Below are 17,500 nucleotides of genomic sequence, written 5' to 3' on the forward strand. Positions count from 1 at the left end.
TTCGAATCCGACCCTGACACTGGTAATTCCTTTTGGTTTTCCCTCGGGTCTGAAAGATCAAATCTGCTATCCATCCGGGAATACAATCCGCTAAGTAACTGCTGGTTGTTTACGGTCGCGTTGCAAATATGTTATTCCTACATCAATTTGAAGTGCAAGCATCTCCAGTTCCCCCAGACTTCATATTTCCGTTTTTTTCTTCTGATCTTTCAGATGGCTCAGGTCTGTCTCAAGCCCTGCAGGATATGAGCACTGCCTATGAGGATATTGGCACGATGTATGAAACGCAGCCAAAACACGACTGGGATCCACTGTGTAACCTCCTCTTCGAGTACCGGGGACTTATATACTCTTTCTCAAGTGTCAATTCATTATTAAAGGTGTTTGACTCCGGCTTAGTTTTAACTCCCTGCATCAAATCTATTTTAGTATCTATAGAATCACAGAAAAACAATTCACAAACGCGAAGAAATTCCCGATAACATAACCGAGTCAACATATTATATATCACTATATCGCATGCAGTGCAACACTAATACCAAACCTGCTTCTCTCAGGATGTCCTAGCTAAGAGAAGAAATGCCGAGAAGGATGCCAAGGAAGGGCGACTGGAATACGATCAGTTACCTAAAATTATCAACCATTCCGACACCGTAGCCTATGCGTTCGAAGCAGAGCTAGCTCACTTCCAAGCTGTGAGGACGATGGATTTTAACAAGGCTATTGCATCATTCTTGAAGGGTCAAATTAACTTCTACCAAAAGGTATGTTTTGTGAATTGACTTGTTTTTTTTTATTTTTGCTAATTGTTATCTATGGTAGTAAGCTGAAGAGAGAAAGTTGCCAGTGAGATGATTACTTACTGTCATTTTTTTAACTTATTTGTTTTCTCTTTCAGATCAGCGATAGATTGACTGCATCTCTTCAGAAGTTTAACATGTAATAATACAAGTTAACTTTTGTGATGTCCATATATTCATGATAAGTTAAAGGGATAATTTGCCTTTCTTTGAAGACAAATATAGCTCATGCACACACCCACTCATCCTCCCCTAAACACAAATATACATTCACATATAAATTTACTTTCACAGAATAGATTTTCAGAAGCTTTGTTATGATTGTAGGATATTCCTTCCTTTTATAACAATATCTATACTGGTACATTTAATTTAAGTACCACTATTCAAATCTACTTTACACAAACATACTGTTCCTCTAATATCAAGAGAAACATGTTCATGCATATAAGTTCCTTTTACCTTAATGTAATTGTTGTACAGTACCACACTCTGGTACAGAACTGAATCATATTCCTTGTTCTAGGTATCTATTTACATGACAGAATAGGCAAATATCTAAAGGAACAGACCAAGGAATGAAACTCCAGTGATGGTAAATATCTTTCAAGACTTTCAAGATACTCACACGTGATTATATTTGCCAGTTATCTTCTTATCTAATTGTTACCATCAAAACAAAATTCAGTCTCAGAATTACAGCGTAACTCTTTGTGTTGTGTGTCGTGTTTCTGGGTCATCCCTTGCCTTCTCCGCGAGATGTCTTGGCGGGAAATTTTCTGTTCTTTTTTAATGGCAATTCCTTGGTATATGTCATAAAACCATTAAGGTATTACTGATTATCGTGTATGTTGAATCCTTAGTTTTACCAGAATAATTGAATTAGATTTTTTTTATGGGTATTTCAATAAATAATGAAACACTGCAATTTAAACAATGTATAAGTGTCCCTTATATTTTTTTCATGACCCTTGTATTGATTTAGATAGGGAGTCAGTTTTGATTTGTATATATCATGTATAGAGAATTTTTATTAATGGATCAACAAAAAACAAAAAAATCACAATGATCAAATTTATGTACTTCATAATTCTACAATATATTTGTTCATAAACTCTGGGGTGGAAAAGCAAGGAAATTACAAAATCAGAGAAAAATAGCTCTTTTTATTATTCAACCTTACTGTCCCAATCAAGAAAAATGTTACCATTAAATAGCATTCATGACGATGTATATCAACCCTTGTGCAACGTCTCAGGCCGAGACTTTTAAAAAATAAAGAAATATATCTAGAAAAAAAAAAAAAATCTAACAGTTGTAGGAAATCTTCCGATCTTGCTCAACATGATTTCAACAGAGAGACCGACTGTCTGAACAAATCCTTGTCCAGTAATGGATTATCACCTAGAAGATCTTGCTCTGGGAGATTGCACAGTTGCCGCCTGGAAAGAGAAGCAATAATTTCAATGCGATTTGTTGTGCTATATATTGTGTGCCAAAGGTGTGTTGCAAATTTTATCTGCCAAAGGTGTGTTGCGAATTTTATCTGCCAAAGGTGCGTTGCAAATTTTATCTGCCAAAGGGGTCTTGCAAATTTTATCTGCCAAAGGGGTCTTGCAAATTTTATCTGCCAAAGGTGTCTTGCAAATTTTATCTGCCAAAGGGGTCTTGCAAATTTTATCTGCCAAAGGGGTCTTGCAAATTTTATCTGCCAAAGGGGTCTTGCAAATTTTATCTGCCAAAGGGGTCTTGCAAATTTTATCTGCCAAAGGGGTCTTGCAAATTTTCTCATTCACCAAAGGTCTAAGATCTAGTGCATAATACACCTACCACTATAAGGATCATATGATACTTGCTTTACTAGAGCAATGAGTGACAATGGCAGTGATATTTATCCCTATGATAATAACAAAAGGAAAAATATGGGATAATAAATCATGATTAATTAAGTATTACTTGTGACTAACAACAGGATACTCAACAAAAGTTTTAAATGCTGTACCTATAAATATCTAATCATTGATGCTGTGAAATGCACAATCCACTGTTTTTTTGTTGTCGTTTTTTTCACACATGGATGGCAATGCCAGGGCTCTCGAACGCATAGGCTTAAATCAATTAAATGATTGACGCCGTATGCCGGCACCCTGCAAACGGGCCCTTGAATGCGCGGTACCAATGGTGTATCACCCGTCGAGAGAGGGTTAACAAGTGCTTAGTCACCAAGGATTCCATTACTAAGCTTAACTGACCTCCCCTGTCTACCCATATTCCTTGATTTTTTGGGATTTTTTCGATTTTATTACTATTATTATTACTACTACTGAGATTACTGACATCATTATCATCATCATCAATATCAATAAAAATTATGACAATAATAAAGGAAATTTTAAAGATCCCTAAAATTCAAGAAATGGGGTAAACTAGTAAGTTCAGGTAGGCCTACTAACTAAATCCTTAATTGGACCCATGTATTTGTGGAAAAAAAAAAAAAAAAAAAAAAAAAACAGTTGTGGACATTGCAGGAAAACATGCATGCCCAGCATCAATGTGTTAATGATCCTTAAAAAAAAGTGTGTGTATTGTGTGTGTGTGTGTGTGTTTGGGGGGGGGGGTGCATAAGTGCATGTGTGTGTATGCCTGTGTATGTTTGTGAGTGTCTGAATGTATAAGTGTATAAGTGCTAGTGCGAGGGTGAGCAAGAGTGAGAGTGAGTGTGTGCATGCATGTGTGCACATTTTTTTTTTTGTTTTTTTTTAAGTGTATATATAATGCATTGCTGTGAACTATCCGTATCATACAGATAACATTAGTCACTGCAAGCTGTAAAAGATTCAACATCAATCCAGCATACTTTACAAAAGATATGCCATGAAACCATACCTCAAGGCAATATCCTGTCTTGCACAGAGAGCTCTCCTGTTGGGACCAATGCTATCCAGGATTCTCTGGCGGCTCTCCTCTCGGGCTTTTATCAGCCGGACGACACCTGTGGAATCCACTACAGGCGGTACTTCAATGTCCTTGGGTTCTGTAATTTGTATCATGTTTTAAGATAAAATGAAACAAGGAAAAAAAATAAAAAGGTTAATATGAAAAGCCCAAGCACAATATTACAGCAAGGGAAGGAATCTACCTACACAAAAGGACAATAACTGATAATTAGCTTAAGCATTCCTTTTTTTTCTCTCTCTCTCTAAATACCATTGTTACAAGAGCATGAGAATCAAGAATCAAACTAGTCTGTTGATTCTAACAGCTATGAACTGTCAATAGCTACAACAGTAAGATATGTATGAAATACCAGTAAATCTATAGTAAAAGGGTCCTAAGACTTTATTTTCTTGATTTGTATGTGTGCTTTATGTGAAGAAAAAAAACTTGCCCAGTGAATTTCAACTGAATATCATATTCACTGTAACTGACAATCTTCACCTAAACCTAATCTTCATGAATTGTATAAAAGAAATAAAGAAATATGGGATTACTACTCCCTAAACAGATCAATACATCTGGTGAACTTGCCTTCATCTTTAGCCGTGTCTGCAGCGCACACAGCTCTGACTCTTTCGATCACCTCTTTCCTAGCATATCTAGTAGATACTCCTATTCGTGCCAGGAGGTGGGCAGGACTGAATCTCTTGAGAGCTGTTCCTGCTGCGACCTCGTGTGTTGCTGAGGTATCGCGCACAAGGGAAGCCCAGTTTATGTCCAAAGCACCTGCTACATCTGTAATAATAATAAAAATTTGTTCTGTATAGTACCTCATTAAGCAATATGCCCGAGTTTTTATTAATCTTTACATATATCTTGTAAAACATAATGTTACAATTAAAGCTATATATTCAAGTGACAAAACAAAACTATATACTTTCTCCAACAACCACAATTAATGCTGTGACCTTATCGACAGAGAAAACCTATCCCTTTTTCATCACTTACTGAATTTAGCCTGTCTATCTTCTTCCAACTCATCGTCACTGATCTCCTCCAGGTGTATGGCTTCTTCGTCATCTAACAGATCTGAAAAAAAAAAAATAATAATAATAATAATTACTTCAATATCTCTGACTAGTACTGCACACACCATGAAACAGGAAACTAGAGCTGCAACGCATCACATTTCTTGCTAGTTTTTCTCGGGATGAAAGAATAAAATAGGGTCAGGTTAATCAACTTTGGTGACTGAATTAGTTGTAGATTCTACAAACTAAGAAACAATTGACATGCATGTCTCTGAGCCTGGCAGATGATGGAAAAAATGGTGAAAGTTCAGAACAAAACAATTCTAGGAGTTGACAAGATGATTTATAGATTTTCAGGAGGTTTATCTATAATAAATGATCACAAATGATCAATATTTGCTCTTCATATTACATGCTGTTTCACAAAATCTTTATGCTATAGATATGGCACATATAATGGAATGAATATACAAAATTACAAACATACATGATTGTCTTGAATACCATCCAGCTAGCTGCCTATTATGCTCTTTGTAAAGAAACTGGTAAATTACAATAAGTGGTTAAGGAAAATGGAGAGAACTTTGAGGGGAGAGGAAGAAGAAACTAGAAAGTAGTAGGTATATAATTCTCAGTGGAAATGCACTATATGCAATGAATAGTATGTTTGTTAGATGTTACTTCACTCAAAACAGTGTCAACGACTTGTCCGTGATTAAAATGTATCAAGGACCGAGATAACTATACACCTGCCGTCTGGAACTGACTATCAATGCACCATTTTCAGTAATTCTTTACCACAATAAAAACAATCTTTTATGTCTCAACTAAGAATAAATTATTAAATAGATTATTTCTATCTAAAGCATTTACTCACCATCATACGACGGTCCATTCTCACGGCTCAAATTCCGTGAATCCTGGTGGAAAAAGGCAGGCTTGGAACATTAAAAAAATGAAATTGCTTACTTTTGCAATACAGGGATACACCTTATCAATAAACAGGATATGATCAATATTTCATTTTCCAGTTATACAAGACATATAAGATACTACATGGGACTCCTAGATTACTTGTACTAATCTCATACGATATTAATTTCTCTCTTACCTCCAACTGACTTGAACTCAAGTTGCGGCTATCATCATCATTGTATCCTCCAACCTGGGAAAAAGAAATATTATTGCAATATCTACATGCCTGTCAAAACAAAAGGCTACTATTACTTCAGGACAAACTTTTTTTCTTCTTTTTTTTTAACCCATTTTCAAATAAAAGGATTGTCTCATCTAACATTTTGCCACAGCATCATATATACAGAATACAGAAATCAGAATTCTTTATCTATCATTCAACCCTCAGTAACATTACAAAAGAGATCTCCATATCTGGCTCTCTCTCACTCAAAATGAAAACATTATCCCGACCTACAGACCTTAAATTGCATCATATTTCTGTATCTCAAAACAATCTAAAAAGACACATTGTACAACTTACAGAAGGTAACAATTCCCTCTCATTCAAATTACATTATCAACTACACACCTCTTGGTTGAGAATGTCGTCAGCATCATCACTAATGTCGCTGAACGTGTCTTTCTCCTGTAGGGTGTTTTCGGGCTCCTCGATGGGCGCTGGGGCTTCTACCCGTGGTTTCTTGGCTGCGACTTCCTCAACAACAGGTTCTTCTGGTGTGTTCCTTTTCTTGATCTCTGCATTGCCACCATTTTCACTCTCTGCTGAGAATAAGACCTCGATGTTTCCTATTTTCAAGGTTATGTTGTTTACAGTACTAATCACGAATGCTTAAATGTCCAACATACAATTAAAAATGATAATAAATAAAACATATGAATAAATCTCTAAAAGTTAATGGTGATAAAGAGACTTTCAAAATTTCTTACCTTCTTGGGGAGGTTCTGACAGGGACTTTTCCTTTTTAGATGGTGATTCGGCCTCAGGTGCTGGGGGAGCATCGGCTGCCCTTCGAACCCATGAACCTCTACCAGGGTCATACTCCCACAACTCCCCTGAGGTATTAAACAGGGCCATTACCAATGTATGAAGTGTAAAAAACAAATGTTTGCTGGACTATGAGAGAGAGAGAGAGAGAGAGAGAGAGAGAGAGAGAGAGAGAGAGAGAGAGAGAGAGAGAGAGAGAGAGAGAGAGAGAGAGAGAGAGAGAGAGAGAGAGAGAGAGAGAGAGAGAGAGAGAGAGAGAGAGAGGAGAGAGAGAGAGGAAAGAGAGAGAGAGAGGGAGAGAGAGAGAGAGAGAGAGAGAGAGAGAGAGAGAGAGAGAGAGAGAGAGAGAGAGAGCGAAGAAGGAGAGAGAGAGAGAAGAGAGAGAGAGAGAGAGAGAGAGAGAGAGAGAGAGAGAGAGAGAGAGAGAGAGAGAGAGAGAGAGAAGGGGGGGGGGGCACAGAGAGAGAGTGAGAGAAAGATAAGGTGAGGGGGGAGACTTAGAAGGGGAGGAGAATAAGAGAGGACTAATACTGTCAATATATATATATTATCTTATATATATAACCACCACCACTGATACTGACAATGACACAATACTGACAATGACACATAACAAATACTTTCTAGTTGACTGCAGCAAGTCATCTACCCACATATTGGACAACACCAACTCTACATTTTGATAAACAAGACGTGCTCAGCTGAGAATCCACATCTACATTAGTGTAAGAGGAAAAGAGGATATGATATTGCTTAGGAAAATGTGTCAAGTACTGGCAAGAGTAGTACAAGGGTAAAAGTAATATTCAAAGTAGAAGTACCCGACAGCATGATGTTTGTACGAATATGGTGGAAAGCATTTTGTGTTACAGCTGATCTACAAAAAAGACAAAAGTGTGATTAAAGTGAGACTTTCTGCACTCTAGCATCTTTGCATCCATATATATTTGACTGACAAACTAACTACACTAAGAGATTCAAAAACAAGAATAACAATCACAAGTAATTTCAAGAATAATTTTTCAGTACTTTATAAGTCGCAAGATCTTTAAGAAAAGAAACAAAAAGTATGAGGAATGGACAAGAATATCTTTATTTAACTGAAAGGGAAATGTATGAGTTATAAGTAAGTTAAGTGTCAACACAGAAAATAAAAGTTATCAGTTATAAATGTAATATTATTCCATCTGATTCAAGGGCAGAATTCATAGTTTACTGTTACCTTTTTTATGTCATTTGGCATCTGTGAGTCCAATCTTCTTTTCAATAATACTTCTCAGTCACTATATATCTTTTAAAAAAATATTTTTACCTCTGCTATCTTTTGTTATTATCATTTTCTACCTCTTTGTACTTTAACATAATTTTATCACATGTCTAATAAAAATATTGGTTAGTTCCTCAGGATTATTACAAGAGATTTCAGAGCCTCTATTGTGTGCATAAATAAATACTTTCTTTTATAAGCATCCAATTAAACATCTATTTTCTTTTATTAACATTCAACATTTCACTCTGAAAACAGTAAACAAAGATCTTGAATAAAAGAAATATAACAAATTAATGGTAAATGCTAATATTAAATCCCACAGACTTCCATCTTGGCTTTTTATTCTTTCAACGAAGCTTCCTTGTGGAGAGGCAAAGCTTAAACAACAGTTCATAAGGAAACACCATTCTAGAAAAAATTACTTTTGTTTTCCTTATGTATCTCTGGTTTAGATTAGCTGGTTTAGGACACAGATGGCTAATACTCCTCATACCTAAAAGTGTAAGCATTCATTTTTGATAGATCTTTACCCTATTACTTCAATGACCCACAATTGAAAGACTACCAAAGCACTCCTTTAGGACATTTGATCAATGGAATCCTAAGCCCTTCGTTTACTAACTCGTTCCTGATACTTCTTCACAGTGCCAGTAAAACGACCTGGCCAAACGAGAATCACCTCTTCAGTGAACGAGCAGCACGATACACGATACGCGATAAGCGATAAGCAATAAACGATACCAAAAGGTCAGTAATAACTGCTGGGATGAGAATGGGGACTTATACAAGAGTTTAGGTCTTACTATGAAGTGAGGTCAGTCCTCTGAAATATATACTGATTTTGAGAATGATTACGATAGATATCTACCTAACTTTGAAAGTACATGACAATTGCCTGAAAACTTTGATGTACTGAATGTGGAACAAAATGAGAATGGCATAGAAGTTGAGACTTTGTAGTTCTGACAATGAATGAAAAAAGGCCATTACTTATTCAAATTATGAACAATTATATGAACAGTGGTTAGATATCATTTCTTATCCATAGTAAGAAAGTGACATTTCCTCTAAAAATAATTTACATTCCTACAGGAGATAATATGAAGTATAAAAATATGCAAATCGACACAATGCAAAAAGCATATCCTTTTAACTGTAGGAAAATATCACTAACGCTAACAATGCAACAAAAGCTGATGTTCAATATTCATGGTTATTCTAACTGAGTTATATTTGTTGACAAAATAATCTCTCTAAGCTAAGGTAAGAATAGTGTCAGCTATTACTATTGGCTATTGACTGAATCTCTGGACTACTTTATTAATAGCCTCTTCTTTTAGCTAATCGATGCCTAGCCCCTTAGAAATCTCTCATACTCATACTAATTGTCTTTTATCATTAGTGAAGATTCTTATCATCTTCCCGTCAAACATTAGGTAACATTTGCACTTACCTTTAAATTTCAATCTAATTAAGTATGCTAATGACAAATTCACTCATTAAAACTTATCATTTGTTCATTTATATGAAAATAAAATAGAATTTCCTATAGTTACTTTTCCCTTGTGTGAGAGCAAAATATATAAAGAAATGTAAATATAGTCACTCAGGCCCTTCTGTACATTCAACTAAAATGTTTCTTTTCTCATAATAATTTTCATATCAAGAGAAAATGCTGTTTTCATCTACGTAGATATATATATACATATATATATATATATATATATATATATATATGTATATATATATATATATATATATATATATATATATTAATATATATATATATATATATATGGGAAAATTGTCACATAAAAATTATCTGAAGGCTTTGAATATTCTTTAAAAATGAAATTATATTAACAATAATTATATCAACAATAGTAATAGTAATAATAACAATAATAACAATAATAACAATAATAATAATAATAAAAAAAATAATAATTATAATGGCTTCAAAAAATGATGCATGTTCATCCTTATAAATAAACCTTTTCAAAACACACTTAACTATCAAAAAAAATAATCAGTGCTTTCAATCAGTTCTTGCAGTGCATTCAGCCACAAGCAAAACCTACAAAAACACTTAGGACATGTAACACCCAACCATTATATGATATAAACATTAAAATAACAAAATAGTGCTCACATTAACACCATGCCATCATAGGGAAGAGATGAGGCTGCTGTTTGATATCCTGTACTATGCTAATTTTAGAAAATGATATCATCTGTGTGATTCAAAATATGGCAATAGTTATAGTACTAACTTTGTGGTCTCCTTTTCAGATTACAAAATAAAACTTCAAAGTTTCTATGTAAATTGAGAGCTTGCAAAATTATTTCTACAATTTACTGTGCAATTAATATTCATATCCTATCAATTGTTTTCCTTTTTTCGTCAATTATATATCACAGGTTAATCTAACATTAATTAATACAAAAATAAGAAGGCATATTTCTGAACACATTGTGACTAATATAGAAAAAAAGGTGTAAATGTGGATGAACAACTTCACAGAGTAAGAGATGAACTTCATCAGAATTACATAAGAGAGATTTTGATAAAGATTCAATCACGGGACATATATTAGAGCTCCTGCACTGCAAAGCAATTTATTCACATCTGTACCAATTCCTACAGGCATATTTCTGCTCCTGTTATCCCAACTTTTCCCTTTCTTCATGCAAAGACACTTCTCTCTCACCCTATATTCTCTGCCCTTGTTCTCCTATGATATCGTTTTGCAATTAACTATGAGAAGAGAGTAGAAAATAAGTTTCTAAGCTCCTCTGTTTCATGCACATCATCAATTACTTTTTTTCTTATCTTTACCTAAACCTTGGATGTACAGAAGAAAGAAAGAAAGAAAGAAAGAAAGAAAGAAAGAGAGAGAGAAAGAAAGAGATAAAAACACCAATAAGAAAGAGACAGCAACAGAAAATACAGAATAACCATTTCAAAAGGTACAAAACTAAATAATCAACAGAAACAATACACATGCAAACTACCAGATAATAAACTGACTTGACGAGGCTGGACACACTGGGGGGGGGATGGTCTTACCGTCATTACCTGGCATGAGTGCCTGGTCCTGGTCCGGGGGTGGGGGAGTGCCTGCATCCCCACCTCTGGGAGGCACCAAGGCACTTTCAATACCCTCATCCTCACTGCTAGGTGGCCTGCAACGGGAAGCAGAAAGTTACGTTAACATACAAATAATTGGTACGTCTACATTTGAACTCATGTCTATAAATAATCTATGCACGGATGCAAGCATAAATGCAAACACACATACTAACATTTTCTTAAATCACATGAAAAAAAATCAGTAAAATTGATGGTTTAAATTAATATCTCAGAGTACATGCCACTAAGAAAGGTAATGAAGCAAATATTTGGGGAAAAAATAAAAGAATGAATACAAATTACATAAGCACTCCCAAAAAAGAACTATATTAATAAATGTTTTATCATATAACTTTCTCTTTAGTGCATAATATAATCATGGATTCAGAATGGTCTTAAAACAAGGATACAGCTAGAAATGCAGATTACAAAAACGTAATCAAGACAAGCATTAAAAAAGAAAGGCCTGAGGATGTAAGGTTATTTGCTTACAAGCAGCTGACATATAAAACTAAACCTAAAAACGAAGAAAAAATCGTCAAATGAACTAGGGACTCACAGGTGATGGCGACTTGACGATCCAGCCAAGGGAGGGGGGTCAATGACCTGTTCCACTTGCTCTCTGCGAGGCCTGCGTCCGAGTGGTGGCGGCTGGCTGTGGTCTGCCCTTCCAACCGAAGGTCCCTGGGGTGCAGGAGGACCTAAATCGCGCGCGGCAGAATAAGCAGGGAGAGCCCGATCGACCCACTCACTCCCTCTGCCGCCCCACTCATCCCTGTAGCTCCTTCTAAGGGTGTATGTCAACTTTTTATGTTAGTATGCTTTCTTTTTTTTTTAGGGTGGAATGATGCAAAAGAAGGGAGAAAAGTTATGGTGGTTATTTTCCTTTTTACAGTGTATATGATGATTATTTATAAACCATATACTATACTGCAATACTGTTAATCCCAATTCAGTGTTAAATTCATCATCATATCCCTTTATGCACTTATGTGTTAAATCATATACTATAATACAGAATCTTGTCAGTTACACTAATCCAGACAGAAAAATAAATGAAGACATAAGAAACAGCAGTGACATTATACACAACTTTAAAGATATTTCTCTTTGGCTCTTTTTTAGAATATGAGTTCACCAGTTTACAAAATTTGTATTTAGTTATTTTTGCTTTTCTTTTTTAATACGAAATCTGACCTTGGATGACTCCACTGTTCTTGGTGGGGTGGCAGAGGACCCTGACGGTCTCCTACCCACTCATGAGGCTCCTCTCCCCATTCTCCACCTCGACTGCTTACTGCAACGCCATACTCATCTCCCCAGTCTTCATGCCTATCAGGATCAGGATTGCAATTAGCAGTTATTTATGTAATAATTAAATATGAGAAACAGTGAAATCCATTTCCAAATCTCTAAATATACAGATAATTCATTAAACAGATAGAATTAAAGATGGAAAAAAAAAAATCAATCAATCCGTCAATCAAGCTTTGCAAATCCACATCTCACTCCCTAAATCGCTGTAGAGAAGCATTACATGATTTACTTTATTACTTCTCATCTCCAATAACAATTAACTACCTGATTACTTCCCATAGTAGTGCTGACAGGATTAGATATAACTAATAATGAATTTGCAGTGTGTCCCCTGAAATGAATCTGACCCAATACTGATCTAGCTAACTGTCTATTCAATAACTCTATCAATTGAAACCATATACCATAAAGAAAGAACCAACATACTATGTTCAAGTCCTGAATACACTAATCAAATTATAAAAACCTGGGGTGTTTATGCCTTTCCCAAGCTGCGGGTGGACGGCCTCCCACCCAGTCAGGTTGGTGGCGGTGACGAGGGGGAACATGGGGTGCGAAATGCTCGGCTCTCTCCAGCCGCTCCATCCCACGATGTTCCTCCACCCATGCTTCGTGAGCTCTAGGGTCAAGACTACCTCCACTTCTGAGTAATGAGAGAAATACTACTTGAAAACTTTCTCTTTCAATGAAGGTCTTCTAACTCCAATTTCTGTAATTACAAGTATTTCAGATACAGATTGGTAATTCGTTAAAAACATTTCCTTACCTTCTGCGTTCATCTGGAAAACGAGTATCAATTGGAGGGCCCCTTCGATCAGAGCGACGATCTTCCATAGGAGGCAGTCCTCTACGATCATGTAGGGCCAATTCTTCATACCGATCACGACCTGCTTCATAGCGACTGCGTTCACGCTCACCTGAGGTCAATAACAATTTAATGATAGTAATGCATATGGATGTATTCATCAGTAAGGACACAGAAACAAAATAATTTTTAATTTCTAATATTTCCAACATTCAACTACTTTGTATTTCTAACTCACTCTGATATCTATCATATGCTGGGTCTTCATAGGCCCTGCGATCATCAACAGGCATGACTCTTGCATCTATTTCTGGTCGGCCTCTCGGTGAATAGAACTCTCTCTCTCCTTCATATTCCCTGCCGCCACCACGTACCACCACCTCCCTCTCTCTTGCAAACTCGTGTTCTCTTGCATAGCGCCCTTGGAAATGAACAACACATATGAGGATAGTGAAAGTACGTCATAATGTGTATAAATATGGCACCTAAATGAATATACCACATTTGTCTAATGAACAGACTAAGATAAACCATACCTCTCCTGTCATCCACTTCCCTCATTCTCTCCCTTTCTCTTTCTTGTTCCCGTTCCATCAGCTCCACTCTCTCCCTTTCCTTCAATAGCTCTCTGTCCCTCATCTCCCTCTCCCTCAATTCTCTTTCTCTCAATTGCTCCCTTTCACGGTCTTCTCTCCTCGGGTCTTCACGGCGGCGTTCATCATAATGATCTCGTTCATGCCTGTAGCATTTAAAAAAGAATGTAAAAAAGGGTACAATTTGTTTTTCTTTGTATATGGCATATTCTCATTTATTTGTCTAAAATACTGCCACAGACCCACACATATTATTTTTTTTATTACCTACATAATTTGAAGACAATTTACACAAGCTTTGAAATGTCTTACCTGTCATAATCTCTATGTCTGTGAGGGTCCTTCCTTTCAACCTCTCTTGACCTTGATGATATGGGTGACCGACGCTCTCGACGCTGTTCAACATACTCTTCCATTCCGCGCTCCTTTTCATACCTCCGGCTCGGCGATTCTGCTCTGCTACTGGTAATACAAAGATTTTTTTTTTTAACAGTAATATGTTGAGTGAAATGGAATATCCATTACATTATGAACACTGAGAAATGCAGCCCTTCAGCTTCACTCACCTGTATCTGTCCCTTCCAAGTTGCTCAGGAGACATCCTACGCATTCGGTCATCGACCCGTGGGTCTCTACCACGCGATGAGCCCGCATGAGATCCGAGGCTAGGGTCACGCCCATGGCTTAGGGATCTCTCTGGGACAGCCATGCGGTTGTCTCGATATTCTATGCGTTCCCTAGGGGAGTGGGACCTCTTTCTGCCTGCAAAAAAAAAATATATACTTATAAAAAATTGACCATGAACTATCTAATAATATTGTTTGTGATTTGAAAGATACCATGATACTTTTGTATCTTTCATGAGTGATAACAAATGCCTATTGTTAACACAGTTAAAAAAAATTGCATCACTAACTAAAAATCTTCAGTATCTGGTTATGTAATACAATGATGGAATGATGGAAAGCCATCATCAATCCCTCCTATTAATCTAATTTGGGAGGCATTTCAAAAATTGCCCAACTTCTGTAGAATGTTTTATAACTACCCAATATTAATAGTAAAAGAAGGATGCCCATGCCCAAAGGTCCAATTGTACTAATATTCAATTTCATGAAACTTTTAGAATCATGATCAAAATCTTACTGACACATTATTTTCCATTGAGAAAAATCATATCAAAACATATTAATAAATCTATTCTATGTACTTACTCTTGCTCCGCTTAGAGGACCCAGGTGATATCTTGTGCGACTTTCTCGAACTGGGCGATGGCGAGCGCTTGCGTCCGGGAGATAAGAGCTTCTTGGACATGGAACTCTTCCTCCTGGTGGGTGAACGGCTAGTCTTGTGGCTCCTGACTTTGTCATGGTCCTTTTTACTAGGGTGGCTCTTCTTGCTGCTTTTGTTGCTACTGTGCTTCCTCCTGTGAATGGGCATTTGTATCAGTGTCACCTGATCTGCTCCTTGAAAACTAAGTTATGAAAAAGGAAAGAAAGGAAGAGAAAAGAAAATATTAAACAATACTAATCATAACAAAATACAGTCTTGTATGATATAAGTACAAAAATGAAATTCAATAATTAAACAAAGCTTTATCTATAGGACAACATCAACTCACGATGATGATGCAGACTTGGTCTTCTTGAGCTTGGAACGGTCGCCTGGAGGAGGAACCCTCTTGCTGGGTCTCGGCTTGCGCTTGGCATCCCGCTTGTGACCTGGCCTGTGAGCCGAGGTATCAGTAGAGGAGGAACTGGAGGACGATGACGTTGACGAGGAAGTGGATGAGGATGAACTGCTACTTGAAGACGAAATGCTTCTTCTATGGCCATGCTGACCATGCATTTGCTGAGGGGAGAGATGAAGAAGAGATGAATTATAAATATCTCTCAACACAAGTAACTTCTTTTAAGAAATAACTATGAGTAATTTAGCTAGTGGTCTGCTTGCTACAGATAAATAACTCGGATATAAAAAAACATAATTGGTATGTGATTCTTCAAACTTTAGATACGACCTATTACCAACCTTCTTATCCATAGCTGACATATGGTGATGCGAGTCACCGGCCATCTCACGCATCAACTCCTGCGTCAGCTGTTGCCGCCGTCGCTCTAGGGCTACTTCGCTTTCCTCTTCTAGCCTTCTCAGGTCCCACACCTCGGATCCCTGAGCGCCAGGTCCACCTTTGCCGATGCAGGAGCCGTGAGGGGGAATGAGGGTGCTGTTGGCTGGATGAGGAAAGCTGACTGGAGTGTTTCCACCACTTTTGACCTGCAACCCTGCAACACATAAAGCTACTTTGAAAATTTTGAATTTGAAAAATAGGAAAAGAAAAAAAAAACATGTTCTTGCAATTCACAAGGAAACTCTTTCTTCCCTTCTATCTAATATTCTCTAAATAAATACTTTTTTTCAGTATTTACGTCCATGCTTTGAAAACTATCAACTATCCAGGAAATTTTTATTTGAAAAAATAATCATATTTTGCTTAAAGGTTTCTACTACTAGCCTGTTAAACTAGGATGAAGATCATAATGTTTAAGAAATATCAACACACTCATTTCAAACAGTATTTGAGATAAAACTGGTATTCTAACCAAGTAACCAGAGTCATAAACACAGACAGAGAGACATAAAACCAGATAAACAGTCAGATACAGACACACATACACAAAAAAAAGAACATATAGCAGGTAGGTCACCATTTTTGAAGTGAACATTCCTAACATACTTCATGGTTAACTGCTGTAAATATACTTTCCAAACTTGAATTGACACTATGAAAGCATACACCTCATATATTAACCCACACAGGACGGGTGGTACAGCATGTGTACCGCGCATTCAAAAGCCCAGTTGCCGGGCGGCACAGTATTGTGCCAGCCATTCAATTGATTTAAACGCCCCGGGTTAGAATTCCCCCGTCGGGGATGGGTTAAGAGAAAATGTCACGTGAAAAAAAAAAATCTGTTGCCTTGAAAAATGGCTGATCCTATCTAAAATATAAACAATTAGATTGAGATTCTGAGAGCATATACAACCCAAAGTCATATATTTGTATGTATGTATAAAAAAAAAAAAGAGGCAGTGTTTGAATAAATGCAATCCTCCTCCCAGGATTAAGTAGTTATCGGCCTTTCCATACCAGTACTCTATCAGAAAGTTTCTTGAAATTATCTTACTACCTAATGTATTGTTATTAATGATATTCAGCTTGGAACCAGAGCATTTGTTGCATTTCTAAAGCTGATCAAATATGGGGAAATGTTATCAATAATCACCAAAGGAGATCACACTCTCAATGTTCAACATCCAAGGGGAAACAATTATATATACTAGAATGTATACAATGTCATTTAACCTTCACTTTAAATAAAACAATGTTCAAAATCATATATACCTAAGGTTTTTGTGTTTCTACAAACATTACCTCTGTGATTGTTGTCCTTCCCAGCTTCTTTAGTGGTCCTCCCTTCCGATAGATTCACCTATGGAAATATAGAGACCATGTTTACTTTCATTTGTCAATACAACTCACTACTAAAATTAGTAGATTCTCACCAACCAAGTACATATCTGATAAATGTTATACGAGTCACAGGTGGCTGCAAAATCAAAAAGGACAGGAATGAACACTGGCATAAA

The 17,500-nt window shown here is 36.5% G+C and overlaps 2 protein-coding genes across 15 annotated transcripts in view; one reads left to right on the forward strand and one right to left on the reverse strand.

Moving 5' to 3' along the window:
• The window catches only part of LOC122266439 (sorting nexin-18), an 8,196-nt gene extending 6,239 nt beyond the window's left edge, over window positions 1-1,957 (forward strand). For all 3 annotated transcript variants that reach the window (XM_043036199.2, XM_043036201.2, XM_086546927.1), the window contains 4 exons: window positions 1-22; window positions 214-380; window positions 558-764; window positions 899-1,957. The exon at window positions 1-22 is cut by the window's left edge and continues 160 nt beyond it. In XM_043036199.2, coding sequence (XP_042892133.2) covers window positions 1-22; window positions 214-380; window positions 558-764; window positions 899-943 — 441 coding nt within the window. In that variant the 3' untranslated portion in view covers window positions 944-1,957. The remainder of the gene's footprint in view (window positions 23-213; window positions 381-557; window positions 765-898) is intronic.
• The window catches only part of LOC122266437 (uncharacterized), a 26,896-nt gene continuing 11,256 nt past the window's right edge, over window positions 1,861-17,500 (reverse strand). The window contains exons 2-22 of one of the 12 annotated variants that reach the window (XM_086546924.1): window positions 17,286-17,343; window positions 15,881-16,134; window positions 15,471-15,700; window positions 15,064-15,275; window positions 14,416-14,611; window positions 14,162-14,308; window positions 13,793-13,995; window positions 13,495-13,677; window positions 13,218-13,368; window positions 12,933-13,094; window positions 12,332-12,466; window positions 11,694-11,921; window positions 11,072-11,187; window positions 6,674-6,799; window positions 6,315-6,508; window positions 5,880-5,933; window positions 5,646-5,706; window positions 4,746-4,826; window positions 4,329-4,532; window positions 3,687-3,834; window positions 1,861-2,242 (exon numbers count right to left, since the gene is read on the reverse strand). In XM_086546924.1, the coding sequence (XP_086403050.1) occupies window positions 2,140-2,242; window positions 3,687-3,834; window positions 4,329-4,532; window positions 4,746-4,826; window positions 5,646-5,706; window positions 5,880-5,933; window positions 6,315-6,508; window positions 6,674-6,799; window positions 11,072-11,187; window positions 11,694-11,921; window positions 12,332-12,466; window positions 12,933-13,094; window positions 13,218-13,368; window positions 13,495-13,677; window positions 13,793-13,995; window positions 14,162-14,308; window positions 14,416-14,611; window positions 15,064-15,275; window positions 15,471-15,700; window positions 15,881-15,934 (2,988 nt within the window). In that variant the 5' untranslated portion in view covers window positions 15,935-16,134; window positions 17,286-17,343 and the 3' untranslated portion in view covers window positions 1,861-2,139. Of the gene's footprint in view, window positions 2,243-3,686; window positions 3,835-4,328; window positions 4,533-4,745; window positions 4,827-5,645; window positions 5,707-5,879; window positions 5,934-6,314; window positions 6,509-6,673; window positions 6,800-11,071; window positions 11,188-11,693; window positions 11,922-12,331; window positions 12,467-12,917; window positions 13,095-13,217; window positions 13,369-13,494; window positions 13,678-13,792; window positions 13,996-14,161; window positions 14,312-14,415; window positions 14,612-15,063; window positions 15,324-15,470; window positions 15,701-15,880; window positions 16,135-17,285; window positions 17,344-17,500 lie in introns of those variants that run through there. The other 11 variants (XM_086546922.1, XM_086546923.1, XM_086546921.1 and 8 more) reach the window with 11 other exon arrangements.

Source organism: Penaeus japonicus, unplaced genomic scaffold (assembly GCF_977035675.1).
Source record: "Penaeus japonicus unplaced genomic scaffold, GWHDUDI00000001_assembly GWHDUDI00000018, whole genome shotgun sequence".
In the NCBI taxonomy this organism is placed as follows: domain Eukaryota; kingdom Metazoa; phylum Arthropoda; class Malacostraca; order Decapoda; family Penaeidae; genus Penaeus; species Penaeus japonicus.